The 13,833-nt window shown below is 45.2% G+C and overlaps 1 protein-coding gene across 2 annotated transcripts in view; it reads left to right on the top strand.

Annotated features, from left to right (window-relative positions):
* Nucleotides 1-13,833, top strand: part of LOC311140329 (amyloid beta precursor like protein 1-like) — a 58,769-nt gene that overhangs the window by 34,713 nt on the left and 10,223 nt on the right. For both annotated transcript variants that reach the window (XM_084175348.1, XM_084175347.1), the window contains exons 4-10: nucleotides 2,408-2,520; nucleotides 10,158-10,348; nucleotides 10,428-10,768; nucleotides 11,758-11,885; nucleotides 12,367-12,441; nucleotides 12,571-12,729; nucleotides 13,608-13,736. In XM_084175348.1, the coding sequence (XP_084031474.1) occupies nucleotides 2,408-2,520; nucleotides 10,158-10,348; nucleotides 10,428-10,768; nucleotides 11,758-11,885; nucleotides 12,367-12,441; nucleotides 12,571-12,729; nucleotides 13,608-13,736 (1,136 nt within the window). The remainder of the gene's footprint in view (nucleotides 1-2,407; nucleotides 2,521-10,157; nucleotides 10,349-10,427; nucleotides 10,769-11,757; nucleotides 11,886-12,366; nucleotides 12,442-12,570; nucleotides 12,730-13,607; nucleotides 13,737-13,833) is intronic.

Here is a 13,833-nt window from a genome sequence, read left to right as displayed (position 1 = left end):
CTCGGGGAAGTAATATAAGAAACGGACATGGTATGTTTAATAGTTCATTTGAATGGATTCCATTGTCAAAGCTTTGTAAGGTGCATCAAAATGGTGGAAAGGTCTTTCAGTCTGTGTTGAATGTTAACCCATTTGTTCCCACATTTTTCCCCAGACGTGCCACTATGCAAATCTTATGCTATTTAGTAACCCTAACATGTAATCCATATTGCTTTAAAAAATAATGATATTTGAAAAGTATGTACAAAAAAAGTTTTATTCTCAGTCACAATTGTGACCGATGGGAACATACAGTGCTCTGCCTAAAATAAAATGAACAGACATTTGCCCCAATATCTACTGTATATATCTCCACCCACTTACCCACACACCTAAACCCAATTACCCACACACCCCAGCCCTCTTACCCCCATGCCCTAACCCTAACACCCACATGCCAATACCCTAATATTGATACAATCAAGTACCAATACACCCATATCCTAGCCCTGAATGCCCTATTTGTTACTCATAGACCCCACTCCCTTTGCCAATACACTTCATCCTTGATACTTGCCTATCTCAGCCCTGTTACAAACTTTCCTTAGGCCTGTATTCCCCAAGTCACCAACAGTAACCTGTATCCAGATATTCGTTGCACACCCCAACCCTGTTATTTGCATATCTTAGTCCTGTGATCTCTGACCTGTATACGCTAATCATTTAATAGATAAACTCACAGTACAGTGGTATGTTGCCAGAAAGGATTTGAATGGGCAATAGACATCCATCCAGACCCATTACCTGTATGAACCTTGTGTATCCCTACACTCTTAGAAAAAAGGGTTCCGAAAGGGTTCTTTGTTCGGCTGTCCCTATAGGGAAACTCTTTTTGGTTCGAGGTAGAATCCTTTTGGGTTCCATGTAGAACCCTCTGGAAAAGGTTCTACATGGAATCCAAAATAGTTCTACCTGGAACCATATTAATACAAACCAGTTTTACACCTGCACTTCTAACCCAATATTGATTAAAACATTTTTTTTAAACAGGTCTACTGCTACGTCAGCCCCAATTGTCATAAGAAAATAGGTGTACTTCTGCATTTTAGCCCCAATATTCATGTAAACCAGATCTACACTTGTACTTCAGCTCCGATTTACATACCTATAAAGTATGCACCTGTGTTTGAACCCAATTAGTCAACTAAGCCAGGTCTAAATGTGCCGAAGCCTGAATACTGTCCCAATAAACCAGGTCTACCCTTGTGACTATTCAGCAAAACTCACATAAACCAGGTCTACCATTGTGCAAGAGACACTAAACAAACCTATTAACATTAAATATATATTTATTACACAAATTCAGTGTATGGGTCTATACATGGCCAATTCCCTCTGAAATAACAAAATATGATGTTTTACAGTCAGTCACTTATTTAAACAAATGTAAAGACTAATGAATAATGGTAAAATCCTATTTAAGATCATCTTGATCAGGTATATCCATAACCCAACTCAACTTCAATCTACTGAAAAAAATTAATAATCTGCTATGGTTAAATATACATAATACGTAAGAGCCATTGGTCACGTGACCGCTTAAATATTTTCATATACCACGAGCATCATGAATTAAATGTATTGAAAATGAAGGCACATATGTAAACTACACCTTTTAAACATATTTACAAATAAAATATTTGAAAGTTCCAACAATGTATTCATTTTTTAAGCTGTGGAATACTTCTGGTGCCAAATTCGTCTGTAAAAGTACACCTTGGGGATGTATGCTTGTGGTCTTGTGACCATTTTGAGAAGTCATATGAAACTTCTCAGAATCATACTAGACACCTTAACAATGCAAAACATATGACTTATTTGTTCATAAATACAACTTTAACTTCTCTAGAGCCTGTAAAGTAGAAAAGTTATTTTTTTCACTATTGTGACCGATGGAATCAAATGGCTTAAATGAAAATCTGAAATGAAGCATATTTCACATTGTTCTGTCCTTGACTGACTGACTGACTGACTGCAGCTATTGAAAGTAGAACTGCAGGCAGCAGCACACCGTGGTGTTCTGGATCATTCTCCACTCCCCACCTCGTCCTCAGCTCAGATAGTGCAGAGGCACTGTAATGAGTTGGCATTATCTTATTATACTGAACCTTTTCGGTTCAAGTCTCTCTCTGTGTGCATGTCTCTATCTCTTTGCTCACTCACTCCTTCTCCCTCTCTTGGGTTTATGGATGTTTATGAACGTTTTTGATGTTAAATTTTTTTGCCAACCAAGGCAAAATATAAAATATTCTCCCTCTCATTCCATTTCCCTCCCTCCCGCTCTCTCTCTGTCTCTCTGTCTCTCTGTGTCTCTGTGTCTCTATGTCTCTCTGTCTCTATGTCTCTCTATCTCTGTCTCTGTCTGAAGTGGGTGAGTATGTGAGTGAGGCCCTGTTGGTTCCAGACCGATGCCGTTTCCTGCACCAGGAGCAGATGGATGCCTGTGAGAGCTACGTCTACTGGCACAACATAGCCAAGGAGGTGCGGGCTGGGATACATTATATTAACTGAGATTATATTAGAGTTAATGAAATTATGCCTAAATGATATTACATTTTCGTTTTAATTGGGTTTTAACACCGCTATGACTCTTTATAGAGAGTTAGCATAGACTACTATGAGACATTAAACTTGGACTTGGACTAATTGAGTCAATAACTAAACTGCAGTGTAGACTGCAGTAAAAGACTGGGGCTGGAAGCTAACTGTACCCAGCTGGGTGTAGTGTAACAGATTGTATCATACTGCATCAGCAGAGAGAGCTGCTAGGGGAGTTTATTATATGCCAGGGAGGTGAGGTAGTTTATTAGAGACCAGGGAGGTGAGGTAGTTTATTATATGCCAGGGAGGTGAGGTAGTTTATTATATGCCAGGGAGGTGAGGTAGTTTATTATATGCCAGGGAGGTGAGGTAGTTTATTATATGCCAGGGAGGTGAGGTAGTTTATTATATGCCAGGGAGGTGAGGTAGTTTATTATATGCCAGGGAGGTGAGGTAGTTTATTATATGCCAGGGAGGTGACGTAGTTTATTATATGCCAGGGAGGTGAGGTAGTTTATTAGAGGCCAGGGAGGTGAGGTAGTTTATTATATGCCAGGGAGGTGAGGTAGTTTATTATATGCCAGGGAGGTGAGGTAGTTTATTATATGCCAGAGAGGTGAGGTAGTTTATTATATGCCAGGGAGGTGAGGTAGTTTATTATATGCCAGGGAGGTGAGGTAGTTTATTATATGCCAGGGAGGTGAGGTAGTTTATTATATGCCAGGGAGGTGAGGTAGTTTATTATATGCCAGGGAGGTGAGGTAGTTTATTATATGCCAGGGAGGTGAGGTAGTTTATTATATGCCAGGGAGGTGAGGTAGTTTATTAGAGGCCAGGGAGGTGAGGTAGTTTATTATATGCCAGGGAGGTGAGGTAGTTTATTAGAGACCAGGGAGGTGAGGTAGTTTATTATATGCCAGGGAGGTGAGGTAGTTTATTATATGCCAGGGAGGTGAGGTAGTTTATTATATGCCAGGGAGGTGAGGTAGTTTATTATATGCCAGGGAGGTGAGGTAGTTTATTAGAGACCAGGGAGGTGAGGTAGTTTATTATATGCCAGGGAGGTGAGGTAGTTTATTATATGCCAGGGAGGTGAGGTAGTTTATTATATGCCAGGGAGGTGAGGTAGTTTATTAGAGACCAGGGAGGTGAGGTAGTTTATTATATGCCAGGGAGGTGAGGAAGTTTATTAGAGGCCAGGGAGGTGAGGTAGTTTATTATATGCCAGGGAGGTGAGGTAGTTTATTATATGCCAGGGAGGTGAGGTAGTTTATTATATGCCAGGGAGGTGAGGTAGTTTATTATATGCCAGGGAGGTGAGGTAGTTTATTATATGCCAGGGAGGTGAGGTAGTTTATTAGAGACCAGGGAGGTGAGGTAGTTTTTATATGCCAGGGAGGTGAGGCAGTTTATTAGAGACCAGGGAGGTGAGGGCAGTTTATTAGAGACCAGGGAGGTGAGGTTGTTTATTAGAGGCCAGGGAGGTGAGGTAGTTTATTAGAAACCAGGGAGGTGAGGTAGTTTTTATATGCCAGGGAGGTGAGGTAGTTTATTAGAGGCCTGGGAGGTGAGGTCGTTTATTAGAGGCCAGGGAGGTGAGGTAGTTTATTATATGCCAGGGAGGTGAGGTAGTTTATTATATGCCTGGGAGGTGAGGTAGTTTATTAGAGACCAGGGAGGTGAGGTAGTTTATTATATGCCAGGGAGGTGAGGTAGTTTATTAGAGGCCTGGGAGGTGAGGTAGTTTATTAGAGGCCAGGGAGGTGAGGTAGTTTATTAGAGACCAGGGAGGTGAGGTAGTTTATTAGGGGCCAGGGAGGTGAGGTAGTTTATTAGAGACCAGGGAGGTGAGGTAGATTATTATATGCCAGGGAGGTGAGGTAGTTTATTAGAGACCAGGGAGGTGAGGTAGTTTATTATATGCTAGGTTGGTGAGGTAGTTTATTAGAGACCAGGGAGGTGAGGTAGTTTATTAGAGACCAGGGAGTTGAGGTAGTTTATTAGAGGCCAGGGAGGTGAGGTAGTTTATTAGAGACCAGGGAGGTGAGGTAGTTTATTATATGCCAGGGAGGTGAGGTAGTTTATTAGAGACCAGGGAGGTGAGGTAGTTTTTATATGCCAGGGAGGTGAGGTAGTGTATTATATGCCAGGGAGGTGAGGTAGTTTATTATATGCCAGGGAGGTGAGGTAGTTTATTATATGCCAGGGAGGTGAGGTAGTTTATTAGAGGCCAGGGAGGTGAGGTAGTTTATTATATGCCAGGGAGGTGAGGTAGTTTATTATATGCCAGGGAGGTGATGTAGTTTATTATATGCCAGGGAGGTGAGGTAGTTTATTATATGCCAGGGAGGTGAGGTAGTTTATTAGAGACCAGGGAGGTGAGGTAGTTTTTATATGCCAGGGAGGTGAGGTAGTTTATTATATGCCAGGGAGGTGAGGTAGTTTATTAGAGCCCAGGGAGGTGAGGTAGTTTATTATATGCCAGGGAGGTGAGGTAGTTTATTATATGCCAGGGAGGTGATGTAGTTTATTATATGCCAGGGAGGTGAGGTAGTTTATTATATGCCAGGGAGGTGAGGTAGTTTTTTAGAGACCAGGGAGGTGAGGTAGTTTTTATATGCCAGGGAGGTGAGGAAGTTTATTAGAGGCCAGGGAGGTGAGGTAGTTTATTATATGCCAGGGAGATGAGGTAGTTTATTAGAGCCCAGGGAGGTGAGGTAGTTTATTATATGCCAGGGAGGTGAGGTAGTTTTATATGCCAGGGAGGTGAGGAAGTTTATTATATGCCAGGGAGGTGAGGTAGTTTATTATATGCCAGGGAGGTGAGGTAGTTTATTATATGCCAGGGAGGTGAGGTAGTTTTTATATGCCAGGGAGGTGAGGAAGTTTATTATATGCCAGGGAGGTGAGGTAGTTTATTATATATCAGGGAGGTGAGGTAGTTTATTATATGCCAGGGAGGTGAGGTAGTTTTTATATGCCAGGGAGGTGAGGTAGTTTATTAGAGACCAGGGAGGTGAGGATGTTTATTAGAGACCAGGGAGGTGAGGTAGTTTATTAGAGGCCAGGGAGGTGAGGTAGTTTATTAGAGGCAGGGAGGTGAGGTAGTTTATTAGAGGCCAGGGAGGTGAGGTAGTTTATTATATGCCAGGGAGGTGAGGTCGTTTATTATATGCCAGGGAGGTGAGGTAGTTTATTAGAGACCAGGGAGGTGAGGTAGTTTATTATATGCTAGGTTGGTGAGGTTGTTTATTAGAGACTAGGGAGGTGAGGTTGTTTATTAGAGGCCAGGGAGGTGAGGTAGTTTATTAGAGACCAGGGAGGTGAGGTAGTTTATTATATGCTAGGTTGGTGAGGTTGTTTATTAGAGACCAGGGAGGTGAGGTTGTTTATTAGAGGCCAGGGAGGTGAGGAAGTTTATTAGAGGCCAGGGAGGTGAGGTAGTTTATTATATGCCAGGGAGGTGAGGTAGTTTTTATATGCCAGGGAGGTGAGGTAGTGTATTATATGCCAGGGAGGTGAGGTAGTTTATTATATGCCAGGGAGGTGAGGTAGTTTATTATATGCCAGGGAGGTGAGGTAGTTTATTAGAGACCAGGGAGGTGAGGTAGTTTTTATATGCCAGGGAGGTGAGGCAGTTTATTAGAGACCAGGGAGGTGAGGGCAGTTTATTAGAGACCAGGGAGGTGAGGTTGTTTATTAGAGGCCAGGGAGGTGAGGTAGTTTATTAGAAACCAGGGAGGTGAGGTAGTTTTTATATGCCAGGGAGGTGAGGTAGTTTATTAGAGGCCTGGGAGGTGAGGTCGTTTATTAGAGGCCAGGGAGGTGAGGTAGTTTATTATATGCCAGGGAGGTGAGGTAGTTTATTATATGCCTGGGAGGTGAGGTAGTTTATTAGAGACCAGGGAGGTGAGGTAGTTTATTATATGCCAGGGAGGTGAGGTAGTTTATTAGAGGCCTGGGAGGTGAGGTAGTTTATTAGAGGCCAGGGAGGTGAGGTAGTTTATTAGAGACCAGGGAGGTGAGGTAGTTTATTAGGGGCCAGGGAGGTGAGGTAGTTTATTAGAGACCAGGGAGGTGAGGTAGATTATTATATGCCAGGGAGGTGAGGTAGTTTATTAGAGACCAGGGAGGTGAGGTAGTTTATTATATGCTAGGTTGGTGAGGTAGTTTATTAGAGACCAGGGAGGTGAGGTAGTTTATTAGAGACCAGGGAGTTGAGGTAGTTTATTAGAGGCCAGGGAGGTGAGGTAGTTTATTAGAGACCAGGGAGGTGAGGTAGTTTATTATATGCCAGGGAGGTGAGGTAGTTTATTAGAGACCAGGGAGGTGAGGTAGTTTTTATATGCCAGGGAGGTGAGGTAGTGTATTATATGCCAGGGAGGTGAGGTAGTTTATTATATGCCAGGGAGGTGAGGTAGTTTATTATATGCCAGGGAGGTGAGGTAGTTTATTAGAGGCCAGGGAGGTGAGGTAGTTTATTATATGCCAGGGAGGTGAGGTAGTTTATTATATGCCAGGGAGGTGATGTAGTTTATTATATGCCAGGGAGGTGAGGTAGTTTATTATATGCCAGGGAGGTGAGGTAGTTTATTAGAGACCAGGGAGGTGAGGTAGTTTTTATATGCCAGGGAGGTGAGGTAGTTTATTATATGCCAGGGAGGTGAGGTAGTTTATTAGAGCCCAGGGAGGTGAGGTAGTTTATTATATGCCAGGGAGGTGAGGTAGTTTATTATATGCCAGGGAGGTGATGTAGTTTATTATATGCCAGGGAGGTGAGGTAGTTTATTATATGCCAGGGAGGTGAGGTAGTTTTTTAGAGACCAGGGAGGTGAGGTAGTTTTTATATGCCAGGGAGGTGAGGAAGTTTATTAGAGGCCAGGGAGGTGAGGTAGTTTATTATATGCCAGGGAGATGAGGTAGTTTATTAGAGCCCAGGGAGGTGAGGTAGTTTATTATATGCCAGGGAGGTGAGGTAGTTTTATATGCCAGGGAGGTGAGGAAGTTTATTATATGCCAGGGAGGTGAGGTAGTTTATTATATGCCAGGGAGGTGAGGTAGTTTATTATATGCCAGGGAGGTGAGGTAGTTTTTATATGCCAGGGAGGTGAGGAAGTTTATTATATGCCAGGGAGGTGAGGTAGTTTATTATATATCAGGGAGGTGAGGTAGTTTATTATATGCCAGGGAGGTGAGGTAGTTTATTAGAGCCAGGGAGGTGAGGTAGTTTTTATATGCCAGGGAGGTGAGGTAGTTTATTAGAGACCAGGGAGGTGAGGATGTTTATTAGAGCCCAGGGAGGTGAGGTAGTTTATTAGAGGCCAGGGAGGTGAGGTAGTTTATTAGAGGCAGGGAGGTGAGGTAGTTTATTAGAGGCCAGGGAGGTGAGGTAGTTTATTATATGCCAGGGAGGTGAGGTCGTTTATTATATGCCAGGGAGGTGAGGTAGTTTATTAGAGACCAGGGAGGTGAGGTAGTTTATTATATGCTAGGTTGGTGAGGTTGTTTATTAGAGACTAGGGAGGTGAGGTTGTTTATTAGAGGCCAGGGAGGTGAGGTAGTTTATTAGAGACCAGGGAGGTGAGGTAGTTTATTATATGCTAGGTTGGTGAGGTTGTTTATTAGAGACCAGGGAGGTGAGGTTGTTTATTAGAGGCCAGGGAGGTGAGGAAGTTTATTAGAGGCCAGGGAGGTGAGGTAGTTTATTATATGCCAGAGAGGTGAGGTAGTTTATTAGAGCCCAGGGAGGTGAGGTAGTTTATTATATGCCAGGGAGGTGAGGTAGTTTTTATATGCCAGGGAGGTGAGGTAGTTTATTATATGCCAGGGAGGTGAGGTAGTTTATTAGAGGCCAGGGAGGTGAGGTAGTTTATTAGAGGCCAGGGAGGTGAGGTAGTTTATTAGAGGCCAGGGAGGTGAGGTAGTTTATTATATGCCAGGGATGTGAGGTAGTTTATTAGAGGCCAGGGAGGTGAGGTAGTTTATTAGAGACCAGGGAGGTGAGGTAGTTTATTATATGCTAGGTTGGTGAGGTTGTTTATTAGAGACCAGGGAGGTGAGGTTGTTTATTAGAGGCCAGGGAGGTGAGGTAGTTTATTAGAGGCCAGGGAGGTGAGGTAGTTTATTATATGCCAGAGAGGTGAGGTAGTTTATTAGAGGCCAGGGAGGTGAGATAGTTTATTAGAGACCAGGGAGGTGAGGTAGTTTATTATATGCCAGGGAGGTGAGGTAGTTTATTAGAGCCAAGGGAGGTGAGGTAGTTTATTAGAGACCAGTGAGGTGAGGTAGTTTATTAGAGCCAAGTGAGATGAGGTAGTGTATTAGAGGCCAGGTAGGTGAGGTAGTTTATTATATGCCAGGGAGGTGAGGTAGTTTATTAGAGCCCAGGGAGGTGAGGTAGTTTATTAGAGGCCAGGGAGGTGAGGTAGTTTATTAGAGACCAGGGAGGTGAGGTAGTTTATTATATGCCAGAGAGGTGAGGTAGTTTATTAGAGACCAGGGAGGTGAGGTAGTTTATTAGAGGCCAGGGAGGTGAGGTAGTTTATTATATGCCAGGGAGGTGAGGTAGTTTATTAGAGCCAAGGGAGGTGAGGTAGTTTATTATATGCCAGGGAGGTGAGGTAGTTTATTAGAGACCAGGGAGGTGAGGTAGTTTATTAGAGGCCAGGGAGGTGGTAGTTTATTAGAGGCCAGGGAGGTGAGATAGTTTATTAGAGACCAGGGAGGTGAGGTAGTTTATTATATGCCAGGGAGGTGAGGTAGTTTATTAGAGCCAAGGGAGGTGAGGTAGTTTATTAGAGACCAGTGAGGTGAGGTAGTTTATTAGAGCCAAGTGAGATGAGGTAGTGTATTAGAGGCCAGGTAGGTGAGGTAGTTTATTATATGCCAGGGAGGTGAGGTAGTTTATTAGAGCCCAGGGAGGTGAGGTAGTTTATTAGAGGCCAGGGAGGTGAGGTAGTTTATTAGAGACCAGGGAGGTGAGGTAGTTTATTATATGCCAGAGAGGTGAGGTAGTTTATTAGAGACCAGGGAGGTGAGGTAGTTTATTAGAGGCCAGGGAGGTGAGGTAGTTTATTATATGCCAGGGAGGTGAGGTAGTTTATTAGAGCCAAGGGAGGTGAGGTAGTTTATTATATGCCAGGGAGGTGAGGTAGTTTATTAGAGACCAGGGAGGTGAGGTAGTTTATTAGAGGCCAGGGAGGTGGTAGTTTATTAGAGGCCAGGGAGGTGGTAGTTTATTAGAGGCCAGGAAGGTGGTAGTTTATTAGAGGCCAGGAAGGTGGTAGTTTATTAGAGGCCAGGAAGGTGGTAGTTTATTAGAGACCAGGGAGGTGGTCGTTTATTAGAGGCCAGGGAGGTGAGTTAGGTTGTAGTTTTTATATCTCACCTTCATCATGCTGAGGAAGAGGTTACCCCCTGTTGTGTTTCCTTCACCTCCTGCTAGTTAGTTCCCTTTGATCACGCTCACATTTCCTCTCTTTTTCTATACACCTCTGATCTCTCTCTCGTTCACCTTGTTCTTTTCCAATCTTGATCCATGTTTAACAGATTTCTCATCCTCTCTCTTTCTGTTTCAGGCCTGCACAGCAGACAGTCTGGAGCTGCATAGTTATGGGATGCTGTTGCCGTGCGGCGACCGTTTCCGTGGGGTGGAGTATGTGTGCTGCCCGGGGAGGGGCGGGTCCAGTGGCAGGGGGGAGACAGAGGGAGGGGACGCTCTCCCAGCAGGACACCAGGCCCTCACCCCTCAGGCCAAAGTCAATACAGGGTGAGTCCCATTACCCCTGCTGTCTGTGGTGATGATGGTGATGATGATCATAATGTTTGACCTTGTACCCCATTCCTAGAGTCAAAGTGACAACACCCACCCCGAGCCCCTCTCCTGACACCGATGTGGACGAGACAGACATGGAGGAGGAAGATGATGAGATGGTGGAAGAGGATGAGCAGGTGGAGGAAGAAGAAGAAGAGGAGGAGGAGGCAGTAGAGGATGAAGAGGAGGAGGAGGAGGAGGAGGTGCAGCAGGAGGTTGCAGCAGCAGTGAAAGACCCAGAGGAGTATGAGTACTCCATTGACTCTGGCCCCTACCAGGCTTCTGACTACACAGACTCCTTCTACTATGAGAAAGGCCAGGGTCAGGCTGGTCGCAACCCCTCCACATCCCCACCCCAGATCAGGGGAGACAGCCGTGAGTAACCCTCTACCTTCTATCTCACAGTTACATCTTTGGCCTCTCCAGAAACAATCCTTAGCCCCTACTTACCACCTCTCCACTAGATCTGAGAGGATTTCATGGGCATAAACTTTATAGGAATATCACTTTGCCCTAGATGGAATTTTATCCATATTGTCTGTATTCTTACCTACAAAAGTGGAGAAGTGGGGTATTGAGTAGTGGCTAGGTTTTGTGTCTGGTCTGGACCTTTCTCTCTAAAGGCCAGTCTCAGTAAAGGAATGGACTGTAGTTGCTTCCCTTAGAGTGGTTAATAGGGCAGTAAAAATACTGGGTAAATGCTGACATCACTCTCCAATCTCCCACTTACTCTTACTTACTGGGGAATGAACTGTAGTGCCCAGTTAGCATCTCCAATACTTTCTCTCTCTCACTCTATCTCTTTGTAATAGACTAAGCATGATTACGCACACACACACACACACACTCACCATGCCTATCTGTCTGGCTGGATGTAGGAGTTAGATAGGAGTGGCTGGCTGATGTATTTACAGCACTACTCGTCTCCAACTCAATAATGCTGCCCACTCACCCTACTATCTGGATCAATCTCTCTCTCTCTCTCTCTGGGTAATGGCAATGATTGGGATATCTTTCTGTCTTCCTCATCCTCCCCTCTGTCTTTCATTCTGCTGCACTGACTATACCTCCATCTCTCCTCTCTCTCTTCTCTCCTTCTCTGTTTTCCATCCTTTATTCTGCCTCCCTCCCTCCATCTATCTCTATCCTCTCTCTCGTCTCTCCTTCTCTGTTTTCCATTCTTTATTCTGCCTCCCTCCATCTATCTCTATCATCTCTCTCCCTCCATCTATCTCTATCCTCCCTCTCTCTCCCTCCGTCTATCTCTATCCTCTCTCTCTCTCCCTCCATCTATCTCTATCCTCTCTCTCCCTCCTCTCGTTCCCCTCTTCTCTTTATCCCCTTCTCCTCCTTCTCCTCTGCAGTGCCCACCCCTCGCCCCACAGATGGTGTGGATGTTTACTTTGAGATGCCAGGGGACGACAGCGAACACGCCAACTTCCTGCGTGCCAAGATGGACCTGGAGGAGCGGCGAATGAAACGCATCAATGAGGTAAGGGGGGCAGAAAGGCGGGTTTGGACAGGCAATGAACCAATAAGATGAGGCCAGGTCTGCTGTGCTGTTTCCATATCTGTGATCTCCTACAGAACACACTGTTGACAGACGGGGGCAAATTGCTCTGGGACTTGAAGTGAGGTCTTAATGCAATATTAATATATTGGGAGAATCTCAATTGCATACTCCTCGTGTCCTCTCTCCTCAACTCCTTCTCAAAACCCATTGGTGGAGAAGGTCAGAGGGGAGGGACCGCTGGCTTTCTCATCCAATGGGTTTTGAGAAGGAGGCGAGGAGAGTGGACGTGAGGAGTATGCAATTGAGATTGTCCCACTGTTTACTTCAAGTGAACCAAGCCAAGTGAATATATGGAGCATTTTAAACATCAGAATGGTCCTCAGTGGATTCCTGTCTATGAGGAAAAAAGTACTTGGCTCTGAGTGTGTGTGAATGACGTTAACTCATCTTGCCTTTTCAGATCATGAAGGAATGGGCTGAGGCTGACAACCAGTCCAAGAACCTGCCCAAGTCTGACCGCCAGGCCCTTAATGAGGTAAGGAGGTGGAATAGGAAGAGGAGGGGATGGAAGAAAGGAGAACGGGATTAAAGAAGGAAGAAAAGATGAGACAGATACTCATATGCCTATTAACGCAACGATTATCCCCTTCTCCTCTCCCCCCAGCATTTCCAGTCTGTGTTGCAGACTCTGGAGGAGCAGGTGGCAGGGGAGAGACAGAGGCTGGTGGAGACCCACCTGGCCCGCGTGGTGGCCACCCTCAACAACAACCGCAGACTGGCCTTGGAGAGCTACCTGACCGCCGTGCAGGCCGAGCCCCCACAGGTCAGTAGACAGCAGCGGCAGCAGGGATATCTACATTTTGTTAAGCAGAGCGCATGACTGTACAGAACTGCAACGCTGCTGGGTTTTTCACATTCAACAATTTCCTGTGTGTATCAAGAATGGTCCACCACCCAAAGGACATCCAGACAACTGTGGGAAGCATTGGAGTCAACATGGGGCAGCATCCCTGTGGAGAGCTTTCAACACCTTGTAGAGCCCATGCCCCAACTAATTGAGGCTGTTCTGAGGGCAAAAGAGAGGGTGCAACTTAATATTAGGAAGGTGTGCATCACAGTGCTTAAGGCATCACTACAGCCCCGGGTTCAATCCCAGGCTGTGTCACAGCCGGCCGTGACCGGGAGACCCATGAGGCGGCGCACAATTGGCCCAGCGTCGTCCGGGTTAGGGGAGGGTTTGGCCGGCCGGCCGGGATTTCCTTGTCCCATCGTGCTCTAGCGACTCCTTGTGGCGGGCTGGGCGCCTGCAAGCTGACTTCGGTCGTCAGTTGGACGGTGTTTCCTCCGACACATTGGTGCGGCTGGCTTCCGGGTTAAGCGAGCAGTGTGTCAAGAATCAGTGCGGCTTGGCAGGGTCGTGTTTCGGAGGACGCATGGTTCTCGACCTTCGCCTCTCCCAAGTCCGTAGGGGAGTTGCAGCGATGAGACAAGACTGTAACTACCAATTGGCTATCATGAAATTGGGGAGAAAAAATAGGTAAAAGTAAAAAAAATATTAGGAAGGTGTTCCTTATGTTTGGTATACTCAGTGTATATTTGTTAGTCAGAGAGTGTGAGTGTACTGTAGTGTATTGTTCATTTCTACCACACTTTCTCCACCCCCTCCATTCTCTGACTATAATTTCCCTCTCCTCTCAACAGCCCGAGCGGGTGCTGCAGGCTCTGAAGCGATACATGGCAGCAGAGCAGAAGGACCGCAGACACACTCTGAGACACTACCAGCACATTGAGGCCGTCGACCCCCAGAAGGCTGAGCAGATGAAGTTCCAGGTGTGAAATGAAAACATACTGGAATATACTAGGATGAAAATATACTGGAATATACTAGGATGAAAAGATACCGGAATATATTAGAATGAAAAGATAC

This window comes from Coregonus lavaretus (assembly GCF_964263955.1).
Source record: "Coregonus lavaretus genome assembly, chromosome: 13".
Lineage (NCBI taxonomy): Eukaryota > Metazoa > Chordata > Actinopteri > Salmoniformes > Salmonidae > Coregonus > Coregonus lavaretus.
The sequence above is the reverse complement of the archived record's forward strand: the minus strand, read 5'-3'. Positions and strand labels throughout refer to the sequence as shown.